Genomic DNA, 13,168 nt, shown 5'->3' on the forward strand with positions numbered 1-13,168 from the left:
GTCCAGGAAACTTTCCCTGTCTCAAAAGCTAGGGAAGGAAAGGGTCAAGTCTGGGTCCTACACAGAGCAGCAGGAAGCATTAGCTCCAACAACTTGCCTGACAACGAGCGCATTGGCCCCTCTCCCATGTCCTGAGGAAGGACTTGTTATCACCAGAAGTTTCCAGAAGCTCCACGGTCATCTCCTTGTGTGCTTACTACTCCTCCTTCCCATTCAACTCCAACAATACCGAACCCAAGAAGACCCCTGTCTTCTATCCTTCCATTCTTGTCCTCATATAGTCAGAAAGTTGATGGACTAAGAATTGAATACTTTTCCTTTTGGGCTTCATAAAAATAATTTTTCACTGAAATATAAACAATACTCTCAGGAGTATTTTTAGGAAATATTTATGAACAGGAAGGAAGCTACAGTCGTAGCTTCTCCCTTTTGAAAATTCTCAGGATCTGCTGGTGGCATAATTCCGAAGACAAAAGTCAGCTGGAAAAACTCTGCAGAGACCATAAAAGCAACCTGATCCCAACCAAGTGAAAGGCTCATGACTTCTACAATCAGTTGACATCATGGGCATCACAAATCTATAAATATTGTCTCTTTTATTCGTGCCCTTTTATTAGCTTGCCTGGGCTGCCGCGACAGAGTGCCGTTCATCAGGGAGCTTACATTTATTTCCTGAGAGTCCTGGAGGCTACAAGTCCAAGGCCAAAGTGCCGGCAGGTTTGATTTCTCCGGAGACCTCTCTCCCTGGCTTGCAGATAGCAGTCTTCTGCCTGTATCTTCCCATGGCTAATGTCTGTCCCTCCTCTTCTTAGAAGGACAGCAGTCCTGTTGAATGAAAGCCTACCGCGATGACCTCATTTCACCTTCCTTCTTTCCATCCAAACCCAGCCTCCAAATACAGTCACAGTCAGGATTAGGACTTCAACATGAATTATTGGGAAGGGGGTAGAGGAGGGGGTTATAATGCATTCTGTAATGACTCTGAATAAATTTATAAGCATTTAATTCGATATTGTGTTCCCAGATAATTACTTGCTATGCAGATATCCTGTGTGGCCAACTCAGGCCAGAGCCATATGCTTGGATAAAATGACATTAGCTTCTAAGATGAAACGTCTAACAAGAACACATGCCTGGGCGGATGATATGCCAACTCTGAAGAGATGACCTAATGAGATACCCATGGGCCATGCCAAGATTCTTAGGAGAAGCAGTTTTGGGTCTGCTCTCATGCATGGATGATTGGATAATCAAGTGTCCAAATGTTGTGCCTAATTGTAGAGCAAAGTTAAAAAAAAATTGGCCTGGAAAATGTTTAAATTATTCATAGCCAAATGCCCATTTCAATCACAAAATAATCTTTGTAAGCTAAGCCCGAGTTATTTATCTCAGTAGATGTAATAAAGATCGAGTGTTCATCTTTGGTATTCTGTAGGAAGTAATATTTGGCCGTATTTAGTGCAGAAGGTAACCATCCCGTATCTATCTTAGTAAAGCAGATATAGGGCATTTATCTCTAACAAGGGTGACTTCCTATCTCGGAGAAAAACTGGCTGGGAAACACACTTGGAAGAATTAGTGAGTTTATATTCTAGGGCTGCCAGCTCTAAGCGTGTGGAATCCTATGAACAATGGTGCCTTTCGCTGGTACAGCTAATCTCCTTAGGAGAAAGTTGGTAACAGGGCAAGTAATTTATTAAGCCTATTCCCTAGTTTCTAAAATTAAAATTGCTTTTTCCCCCTTGAATATGCACCTCTTTCTCTTCTTTATGGCCAGCCATCCAAATGTGCTTTCAAGCCCGTGAAATTTCAGATCAAATGGAAGTTAGCCAGTTAAAATGTACCTGTAAATTGCCACCTACTCCAACAAAGGCTGTGGATCTCCTTGATTTCTATGGCAAAATGAAGAAAGAATCATGAAGGACCCAAATAATTTTGATTCATTATATCCTATTGCATTTTCTTATTTTTTCTTTTACCTAATTTTTCATTTTAGACATACTCACATTTACTTTCTTTTAGAGGCCACTCTTATTTTTTTTTATCATTATGTTAGTCGCCGTACAGTACATCATTAGTATTTAAAGTAGTGTTCCATGATTCGTTGTTTGCATATAAGACCCAGCGCTCCAAAATGGGCAAGGCAAGAAATAACAAATGTTGGAGAGGTTGTAGAGAAAGGGGAATCCTCTTACACTGTTGGTGGGAATGCAAGTTGGTGTAGCCACTTTGGAAAACAGTGTGGAGATTCCTCAGAAAGTTAAAAATAGAGCTTACCTATGACCTTGCAATTGCCCTCCTGGGTATTTACCCCAAAGATATAGATGGAGTGAAAAGAAGGGGCCCCTGCACCCCAATGTTCATAGCAGTGTTGTCCACAACAGCCAAACTGTGGAAGGAGCTGAGATGCCCTTCAACAGATGAATGGATAAAGAAGATGTGGTCCATATACAGAATGGAATATTTCTCAGCCATCAGAAAGGATGAATACCCAACTTTTGTAGCAACATGGACGGGACTGGAAGAGATGATGCTGAGTGAAATAAGTCAAGCAAAGAAAGCCAACTATCATGTGGTTTTACTTTTACTATTATTTGCCTTAATTATTATCTCCCCAAGTATTCCCCAAATAATTTTTAAAATGTATTTCTATTTATTTTTCCTGAAAACTAAACACAAGCTAACAAATATTTAAACACCGTCCTGGTAAAAAGTGCCAAACATATTAATGTTCGCTTGATGTTTGCGAAGTGATTTTTTTTTTCCCATTGAGATGATAATTTTGGTAAGAATTACGTACGTAATTCAGTTTTTAGTTTTGCTAACATTTTGTGGAAGATGTTGTGGATTATTTAAGCAAGTACCGTTTATTAAGAGAAATGAAACTATTTTCCCTTGTTTTCTTCACGGTGGAGTCTCCTATCACATTTCCTGGCTCTTTCAGGTAAGAATGGACAGGTGACCTGCCAGACACAGAGGAATGAGTAGAAATCATTAGATATGACCTTGGTTTTGGTTTGTTTGTTTTTCTTGTTTTGGTTTTGTTTTTGTCTTTAAAAGAGAAAACCTGCCCTTGTGGGAAACCTTGACTCTCCACTTCCTTCTGCCTTGAGACCCAGCAGCCACTTTGTACCCTAAAAACGTCAGCCAGCATGTCCGGGGGTGGCAGGTGGCAAGGGAGTGTGTGGGGCCAGCCCGTCTGCGTCTCTGGGTGCGTGAGGAACATGAAGTACCTCATTGATCTCAGTCAGTGCTCATTGGCTCTCTTTGTTCCTAGCAGCCAAAGGCCATCCTAATAAAAAGAAATTCACAATACTTAGCAGCACTTTTATTCCGACCTATGAAAAAGAGAATATTTTGGCTCGCAAGATGACCTAACAGTTTTTGTGTATGGGTATGATTTATGGGTAGATTTGTTGCACACGTTGGATCAGTTCCATGTGATTTTTTTAAATAGACAAATATAATACATGCACTTTGGTGTTTCTCTTTATGCATAAATCTTTGCTTTAGTCCAGACTAAGGACCATTATCAGGAAAGGACTCCAGTTTCCCCTTTGACAGCACACATGCTCTGTGCTTATTGATGAAATATGTATTAGCAGAGGTTAGTCTAACGCAGTCTTTTTTTTTTTTTCTTTTTTGGACTTTCCGTATCTGCATTCTGGTGCTGCCGTGCGCTAGGCAGGAACAGGCGTGCCGCTAGAGAGGAAGGGGGAGATCCTGGCTGCCTACTGTCCCCTCCCTGCCGTTCCCTGAAATGGTCCGCCCACTTAGCTGCTGCGAAGTGGAATCCTGTATTTCCTCCTGAAAACCACGGCCTCTCGTCCTTTCCCCCCCAGTAGGAAACGCCTCCTGTCCTGCTGGGCAGCTGCTCTGCTTCCCCAGGCGGGACATTCACGGGGCAGCTAAAGGCTTCCCTGGGAAACACTAGGACTTGTGACTGGGAGGGGTCTCTGTGACGCTGACCTGTAGGCAAGTCTGGGAACCACTGACTGTAGGCAATCAGAATGCAGAGGCCAAAGCAAAAGAGGGGCCCATTCAAAACTTTGCTAGAATTAAGAATGCTTCCTTCCTTTAAGATGCAGTAGTTCATGTGTCAAGCTCAAAGCTTAGCTAGGAAAGTCAGCTTTCCTAGTTACAAGAAAAAATAGTTCAGAGCATCATTATAATTCTCAGATCCTGCCTTCTATGGTGATAATGTATAGGTAGTGCTGTGAGGGGCAGCTTTGCCCGAAGTTCCAAAGGTAAGGGCTTTTTCTTTTCTTTTGGATTTGTTCCATTTTGAAACCATGGGCCAGTAATGCTGAGTGTTGGGTTAGATGGTAGACATTAACGTTGCAAAGTAGAATGTGTCCTGAGGAACATCTCATTATGGCTGAAGGGAGCGTGGCGGTCACTGAGTCTGGCTGTCCCTGAGTTCCGGCAGCTCCCCTGGGTTCTGCTCTTGGCCGAGTTGCTCCAGACCCAGTCTCCGGACCCAGCAATGTGATCATCACTGCTCTGGCTTCAACACGACCTTTCTTTTGCATGACCCACAAGGTAAACATGCAGGGCTGACCACAAAACATGTAAAAGTTCAGAGTACAGTTTCCCTCTGGCGGCGTATTTTTACTTTAAAGAGATTGGATTCATAGCTCTAACTTCAGAATGTCTTCACAATGGCAGACGTCTCACCAAGAGTGCTGTGATGCTCCCCCATCAGTCTGCCCAAAGTACTAGATTAGAGACCTCTTGAAGGTCATTAATTATTCCTGGTCCTGTTACCTTGGCACACAGGATGTGCTCCACAAATAATTTTGGAAGAGTATCAAAGAGAATAAGGGATCCAAGTTCCCATGAATATGGAATGAAAGATCTGCGACTTGAACCTGAATTCTCTGGGCAGCTTCCTTTCCTGTAACACATGTTGCCCACCAAGTATATACACATGGGTTGATAGAGGTTAAAATCTTCATGATCATTTGGGATTAGCGTTCTTGGCAATTTCACAATAGACTGAGAAACGATTACTTGTCCTGTGTGGTTTCTCTAGCTTTTACAGCATCTTCATAATACAGTACAACGAAAGAACAGTGACCTAGTCAAGGTCTAGAAGTTTGCATTGCCTGGTCCTTGACCCCCTCATTGTTTTCCTGTTTTGCTTATCTCCTCCTTTATCACCAGACTCTAATCACACTTTGTTTCTAGCTGTTGGTCCGCCCTGCCACCTGGATCCCTCATTCATCCCTTGTCTTAGATCGGCTCACTCTGTATACTGCATTCTGCTTTCCTATGCTCATGGGCGTGCCCTCCCTTCTCATCTGGGCTCAAATGTGAATTTCAGAGGCCATCCCTGGGTGTTTCACCTGAAACAGAGAACCCTTCCCCTCTGCATTCCCTCTTACCCTGCTTTCTCTGTCTTCAGTGCATTTATCACTATCGGATATATCTTATATTACTGGTTTATTTTCTGCTAACTATCCTAAGCTACAAACTTCAGAAGACCGGTGACTTGGTCGGTTCTTTTTCTTCTTAGACCGTACAGTTAGAACAGTTGATGTACTGTGCTCAAAAATATTAGTCACAGACTGAAAAATTGGGCAAAGGCTAGTAACTCTTTGCTAGGGGAAAAAAAAAATCAGTAGCTTGTGTTATAGCTGGAAACTGTACGTAAGCCTGGTCAGACATTTCAGAAGTTCCTTTAAAGAACAAAACAGTACCAACCATCCACTTTATTTCAGACACTATTTTTCGTACTAGCAAATACAAAGAAAGATATGGATTAGTCATCATTCTGGAAAAATTTTCAGTGCCATGGGGTAGGGAGACAGGTTCACAACTAAAATCAGTCCTGACTGGATTCCTACTGAAACCTCTACAAAAAAGCTACCTGTCATTTCTGGAACAGGAAGCAAAATCTGGGCCATGGTCAGCGGAAGTGGCTTTAGTGAAGGGGGCGCCATGACAGAAGAGGTGCCGTCTCCGATGGGAGGGGGAGGGGCCGGAACGGAAAAAAGCTCGGGGGCACGAGAGATCATGGATGTTGAGCGGCCTTTGGCTTGAGTGCAAGAACCCTTCATGGAGTGGGAGAAATTTAGGACATGCAAAGTATTTGGAAAACACATGCTGCTGTGTGCTACTTGGTCTTTTATGACATGCAGGCACCTAACAGGTCTACCTACAGGTACGCTCTTGTGTGGTGCTGGAAGAAGACAGGACATCCTCTAGAATGCTGAGGAGAATATTCAGAAGTGAGAGCCAAAGCCACTGAGGTCCCAATATGTCAGAACGTTGTATGGATAGCATTCGTTAAGGGACACAAAGCCAAGACATTTAGTTAGGCAAAGGAACCCAAGGGAAGTTAGTTATGACTGAAACTTGTGTTCGTGTATCTGGGCTTCTGCTGCCCTGTGCTGGGGTCACGACAGGGGCAAAGACAGTACAAGAGGAATAATCAGCCAGGTCTGCGTTAGGTCTGCACCACAGCTCAGGTGAGTGTTGGAGAGCACCCACGGTTTCATGGTTCAAGAGGCTTGTATTGAATTGAACACGATTGCCTTTTGTGCATCAAAACTTGGCAGATAACTCATAAGACCACATCACGCATCTTACTCTTTCTCATGATCGTTCTCAGAAATTTACCTCCCAGTTTTCCATGTTAATCTGGTTACACCCCTCTCTTTTCCAGTATCTAGTCCAAAGTGATATCGCATTATGCAAACATTTCATTCTGTCCAGAAAGACCACATGAACATGCCTCAAATTCGCCTGACCAGGCTGCCTGGTCAGTCTCACTATTTGCCCCCGTCATCTAATACCGATAGGCCGCTGAAAACAAAAATGCTCAGTACATCAAAAGAGCACATCGTGGATCGAATTACTCATTTATTATGTAAACATTTACAGGCATAATATATCTAATAAAAACAAAATGTATTAGAGATGAATGGTAAATATGCAATGTCAAATGTACTTACTATAAATGTTTTAGATCAATTCTTTGTCATTCAAAAATAAACAGTTCATAAAATCCAGAAGAATTAATTACTATGATAATTGATAAAGAAATAATGTTATTTAGTACTTTTAAAGGTCACTGTCAAAGAAAAAGAAAAGCGTGTCAACAGGAACATTATGGAGCCCCCAGTAGACTGTTAAACGGCTCTTCCCGCTGAATGGACAGTCCTAGATGGGCAGGGAGGATACAATCACAGCTGGGACTTTTCTTTAGGCCCTAATTATCAAATCCCATTTCTAGACTGATAATTTGGAAGAGATATTTTGACCAACTTTTTTTTTTCCCTGTCTCTAGGGGCTTCGATCTTTCAGTTGATAGCAAATTCTAGTATTATTTAAAAATAAGATCTCAGGGTCATCTTTGAGTCATCTCTGAGATCTCTGAGTCATCATCTCAGACATTTAGTTGATAGCAAAATTTGATAATTCCTACGTGCTGATACCAGACACCGTGCTGCCTGGTTGCTGGTCATAGTTGATGCAGAGCACCTAATGATAGGTGTGTCGGACGGATAGCAGGTTGTGTTCCAGGCCAGCAGGGTCCTCGCATCTGGACACGGGGACATCAGCATCATTGGTGGAAACAGTATTCTCTTGGCTCTCAGCATGAGGGGCAGATCTGTTGTCATCTACATCCACATCGTGGGTCAAACGACAGACATTTTGTCTGAGCACTCTGTAGTCAGGAGTTCTCAGACTCCGTTAATGTAGAGAACGGCGTCATCCCACTTGCCAGATTTGATCTCCTTGTAAGAGGACATTATGAATTTTAGCATCATGGAGGCAGAACGAACTTCGAGAAGTCTAAGGCTTACTAACAATCATAGTAACAGCTAATATTTTGAGCCCTGTATGCGGTGTTCTGTATGTGAATTACTTAAGTCCCTCAGATGTCCTTGGAGGTAGGAAGAGGTCGCTGAGGATGTATAAATGAGACTTGGAAAGACTAATTGCTCATGGTGGCCAGACGAAGGCCAGGAGGCTCAACACCAAGTCTAGCTTCCTGACTCCTGAACTCAGCGCCATGTCCGTTGCCAGAAATGTGGAGTGCCCAACCCCCTAACCAGCTGGGAGGCCATGCCACATGCAGCCTCTTTTCTGTTAGAAACCATTAATGTGAATTGCCCTTTTTAAATGGGGAAAACATAAAACTTTGTTCAAGGCATCCCAAGTATTAAATTCAAGCAAATCCACTTCTAGATCTGTTCAAGCAAAGGCCATCAACTTGAACTCCAAGGTCTATCCTTAAGTAAACATGTTCTCTGGTGCGTTCTTTAGCTTGTGTTACATGCAGGAACACTTTTGTTCTTCTGGAATCATTAGCGTAAGGGTCGCCTTCTTTATCTGATAGCCTATCTGGTTAACAGGGCGCACCGAACCTGTTACCCAACACCTGCTTTTGTTTCTTTTGCTATCTGCCTAAGAAAGCAGATGTGACGATACCCGTCTATTGAAAATCTTGATGCCATTGTGATATCAACTGGTTGATCTCACTTGCCCTCCACCCGTGAGCTCCAACCACACTGGGCTGGTGTCTCTGGAGCAGGGGCTGATTTCAGATTTCCTTCAGGGCTGAGTTATACTTTCTGTTTCCTCCCTCATCCGTTATTCTGTAATCCTTTGAACATCTTCATTTTGCTTCGAATCACCTATGGTGACCAGAAATCATATACATTTAAAGAATTTTATTGTTCCCTTCATACAATGTAAGCACCACGAGTGGGAGAATTGTGTCTTGTTTGCTCAGTAACCTCGTTATGTAGGACACAGTCTGACACATAGCTGGCCCTCCAAACATATTTTTTATATGAATCCACAAGAAGCATTTTTCTTAATATGTTCTGTGTGGTTAGCATTTAAGACAGAGCAAATGTTGAAATGTATGGATGGTTTTGGTGCATTTGTGTCCGTCCTGTTCTAAGGCAAAGGGGCTTGACTTGGCATAGTTTCTTCCTGGCTGAAGACCATTAATTTATCCATTTTGTTTCATAAATGGGTTTTAACATTAAGGGAAAGAATATTCAAATGGATTTATTGATTTAAATATGCAGTAGTGAATGAACAATCTTACTTGTATTCTTTACATCTAAGAACGGATCGATTCAGACACACTTGGTCTTTGCATTTCCATTGCAGAAATCCTGGACAGCAGGTAGGGGGTGCCTGGGCCAGGAACACGTACCTATAAATCCCGACATTCCTGTTGCCAACACATCTGCGTGGCCATTCGTCTCCCTTAGAAGTCAATAAATTCAGTACCTTTTTCTCAAGTTAAATCATGTTTACCCCCCGCCCCAGGGTTTTGTAATTAAATACTGGATGACATGAACATCCTTTTGAAACTTTTAACAAAAGCTGAGTCTCAACCAGCAAAAAGTAACTTGCTCACTTTCTCAATTGTTTAAAAAAAAGTTCGCTGTGTATTTTTTCCACAGTTCATTTTTCTTTCCCGTTTTCAGAAATTGAAAAGGGAGGCTGTGGGGACCCTGGGGTTCCCGCCTACGGGAAGCGGACTGGCAACAGCTTCCTCCACGGGGACACGCTGACATTCGAGTGCCAGGCGGCCTTCGAGCTGGTGGGAGAGCGTGTGATCACGTGCCAGCAGAACAACCAGTGGTCTGGCAACAAGCCCAGCTGCGTGTGTGAGTACTGCGCTGGCCGGGGCTGTTCCTTCTGTCCCGCGGCTGCCAGGCAGGGGGAGAGGGAGGGAAAGGGGCAGGTGCACCTCGGAAGGGGAAGCATTCAGAACCTTTGGGGAGTGCTTCATTGACCAAACAAAGCGTGGGTGTTCTTGCGTACCAACTTCCCTGTAAAGCTAATCCATGCTATGGCTCCGTCTCCTACATAACTTGTAGCTGAGATCTCTCTGCCAGCAAGAATGGACCATGCCCAGAGGAGCCTTGCCTCCTTCTAGAGCTTCTGAAGTGGGAGGGTCTGAGACACCCACAGGCAATGGACCTGATAGCTTTGATAATGTCTAACACAGAAACACCAGTTGTGAGTGTGGGGGACATCAGCTTATGGTGCCCTCCTAAGTACAGGGTTTTAACAAATAGAAACAAAGTACTTCATGGGGATTTAAAAGAAAGTTTTTTTTTTTTTGTAACTGAATGTAGCATGTAACTAATGTAGCATTTTTTGTGACTCAATGTAACATGTCACCTGAAAGACAAATAGGGACTTGTGTGGATAGAAAAGCGAAGCCACAGGCTAGAAATAATCCAACAGGTGCCCTCTCAGCATATGTGTGTGTATGTATGTAAACTGATTTTAAGTACATGCTCTTAAAAAGGTAAATGTTCCAAGAGATTTTTATATTGTCCACCCAGTATATGGTCTGATTTTTTTTATTGTTACCCGATAACTAATAATACATAAATAACTTGAAAAAATGCATTTTAAAGGCAAACATAAAATATAAAGAGAAAAGGTATCCAAGAAGACTAAACAGAACCAATATTATTTCTGGAAATTGCTCGAGACACAGACATAACTTATCATATTAATGTTTGCTCTTCTGAAGGCAGAAAGTTATAACTAGAAATTCTAATATTTGCTCCAGGTTTCCATGACCTCGGCTCAGATCATTTCGGAGTCAAGCTTATGCTCGATTACGTGTGGGCTCTGGTTGTGGTGTGTGCCACGGAATATTCTATTTACAGTTTAGGGAGCGAAGGGATATCATGGTGTAGAATTACCGATGCAAAAGCGGTTGGACGGTCCTAGCTCTGCAGGTGTGGGTGCCTTCAGAGGAGGCTGCCGTCGGTCAGCGCCACGTGGCCGGCTGTTTGGCCGTGTGCAAAGTGGTACGAACACGTGTCTGTGTCTTCACAGTTTCCTGCTTCTTCAACTTCACCGCGTCGTCCGGAGTTATTCTCTCGCCCAATTACCCCGAGGAGTACGGCAACAACATGAACTGTGTCTGGCTGATCATTTCTGAACCAGGAAGCAGAATTCACCTCATCTTTAACGATTTCGACGTGGAACCGCAGTTTGATTTCCTTGCGATCAAAGATGACGGCATTTCTGATATCACCGTCCTGGGCACCTTCTCGGGTCACGAGGTCCCCTCCCAGCTGGCCAGCAGCGGGCACATAGTCCGCTTGGAGTTCCAGTCCGACCACTCCACGACCGGCAGGGGCTTCAACATCACTTACACCAGTAAGCAAGCCTCCCCCGCACCACTTCTAGGCACCATTTATTTAAATGGCTTGTGGGGTCCAGGCTGACACTCTGTAAGGTAATGGGAGTAACACAATTAGACAGCGTTGTCCCATCAGCCTAGGGGCATCACTCCATTTGGGCTGGTGTCTCTGTCAGCCTTAGAGTAGGTTTAGCGCTCATGTTCCTTTTTTCTTTCTCTCATTTTCCTCCCTCCCCCCCTCCTCTCCCACTTTCTACACCTATTTCCACCCACCCATCCATCCACACATCCTGCATTCAAAGAAATCGTGCAGTAAAAAGGATTGAGGCGTTTGGGGTCTGGAGCCATGGATTAGAACACCAGCACTTGCTATACTTAGTGAGTTTTGGTTAGAGGGCACTTTTCTTTGTCTCAGGGTCCTCATTTGCAAACCAGATTGGATTTAAGAACATCCACTTCAGGGCATTGTTAAGGGAGTGTAATGTAATAATGTTAAAGGTGAGTTATAAATCACAATTTACTGGTTGCCAACTTCTCTTAGACACTGTGCTTAGGTGTGCCAGTAATTATTTCATTTAATATTGCAGTAACACTGTGATACAGGCTCGGCGTTCCTCACCTGTAAATTAAAATATCTAACCAGATCGTCAGAATGTCTGCCGAAGGGCAGAAAAAAACACACGAACCAGGATTCTAACCCAGATGTGTCTGAATCAGAATCCCTTGCAGCCCCTGCCATATTTCTGTTTTTTCTTAATCCATGTGAAAAGTGCTTTCAAACTGGGAAATGCCGTGTAAATGACAGTTTTACATATCTGTGTGCCATCTATTCTTTCTCTTTCCCTCTGTCATACTAGGTATCAGTATCTTATTGGTTTAATGCGATTATCGGTCTATAAATGTAGAACTGAACTTTAGAACAATAAATGGCTTTTTTTTTTTTTAAAGGTTATTTATTTATTTATTTATTTGACAGACAGAGATCACAAGTAGGCAGAGAGGCAGGCAGAGAGAGAGAGAGGAGGAAGCAGGCTCCCTACCGAGCAGAGAGCCCGATGTGGGGCTCGATCCCAGGACCCTGGAATCATGACCTGAGCCGAAAGCAGAGGCTTTAACCCACTGAGCCACCCAGGCGCCCCCTAAATGGCTTTTTTTTAGTAGGTTTTGTTTCTTTCTTTTTTGAATATGCTTACCTAATGTTCAAGTATTTCTATTCATTTGTTTTTCCTTTTAGCGTTTGGTCAGAATGAGTGCCATGACCCTGGCATTCCCATAAACGGACGGCGTTTCGGTGACAGATTTCTGCTGGGGAGCTCAGTTTCCTTCCACTGTGACGACGGCTTTGTCAAAACGCAGGGGTCGGAGTCCATCACCTGCATCCTGCAGGACGGGAACGTCGTCTGGAGCTCCACGGTGCCTCGCTGCGAAGGTGAGCGGCTCCTCTCATTTGCCACTATCTCCCTGTGCAAGTCCGCATCGGACTCGATGAACAAAGGGACCGTGCTGGTTTCCTAGGGCTGCTGTCACAAAGCACACAGACTGGAGGCTTAAACACTAGAAACTGAGTGTCCCACAGTCCCAGAGGCTGGACATCCAAGAGCAAGGTGTTCGCGGGGCTGGTGCCCACTGAGCTGCGGGGGAGGATCTGTTCTGGTTCTCCGCCAGCTTCCGGGGCTTTGTTCATGTCTCTGGAGTGGCACGGCTGCCGGAGCATCATCTCCGCTTTCTCCGTGTGAACGCACCTCTGTTTCCAGATGTCCCCTCTTTCTAAAGGCACCAGTCGCATGAGATCAGAGCCATGCTAATAACTCACCTTAACCCCATCTAAAAAGACCCTCCGTCCGAACAAGGTCACATCTTTAGGTGCTGGAATGAAAAATCCAAAATGCACATTTTGGAAAGACATAATTCAGCCTCTAACAATGGCACAGTTTTTAGTAGCTATGCTGTTTTATTGCCCTTAAGGTACCTGATGTAAATACTGCCTAACTAATTTTCTTCTTGACATTTCTACTCCGGTTAACT

The 13,168-nt window shown here is 43.7% G+C and overlaps 1 protein-coding gene across 2 annotated transcripts in view; it reads left to right on the forward strand.

The window, feature by feature from the left end:
• CSMD1 (CUB and Sushi multiple domains 1) overlaps positions 1-13,168 on the forward strand; it is a 1,903,837-nt gene that overhangs the window by 1,512,699 nt on the left and 377,970 nt on the right. For both annotated transcript variants that reach the window (XM_082715632.1, XM_082715633.1), the window contains exons 13-15: positions 9,459-9,641; positions 10,834-11,160; positions 12,378-12,572. In XM_082715632.1, the coding sequence (XP_082571758.1) occupies positions 9,459-9,641; positions 10,834-11,160; positions 12,378-12,572 (705 nt within the window). The remainder of the gene's footprint in view (positions 1-9,458; positions 9,642-10,833; positions 11,161-12,377; positions 12,573-13,168) is intronic.

This window comes from Mustela nivalis (genome assembly GCF_964662115.1).
Source record: "Mustela nivalis genome assembly, chromosome: 20".
Taxonomy (NCBI): domain Eukaryota; kingdom Metazoa; phylum Chordata; class Mammalia; order Carnivora; family Mustelidae; genus Mustela; species Mustela nivalis.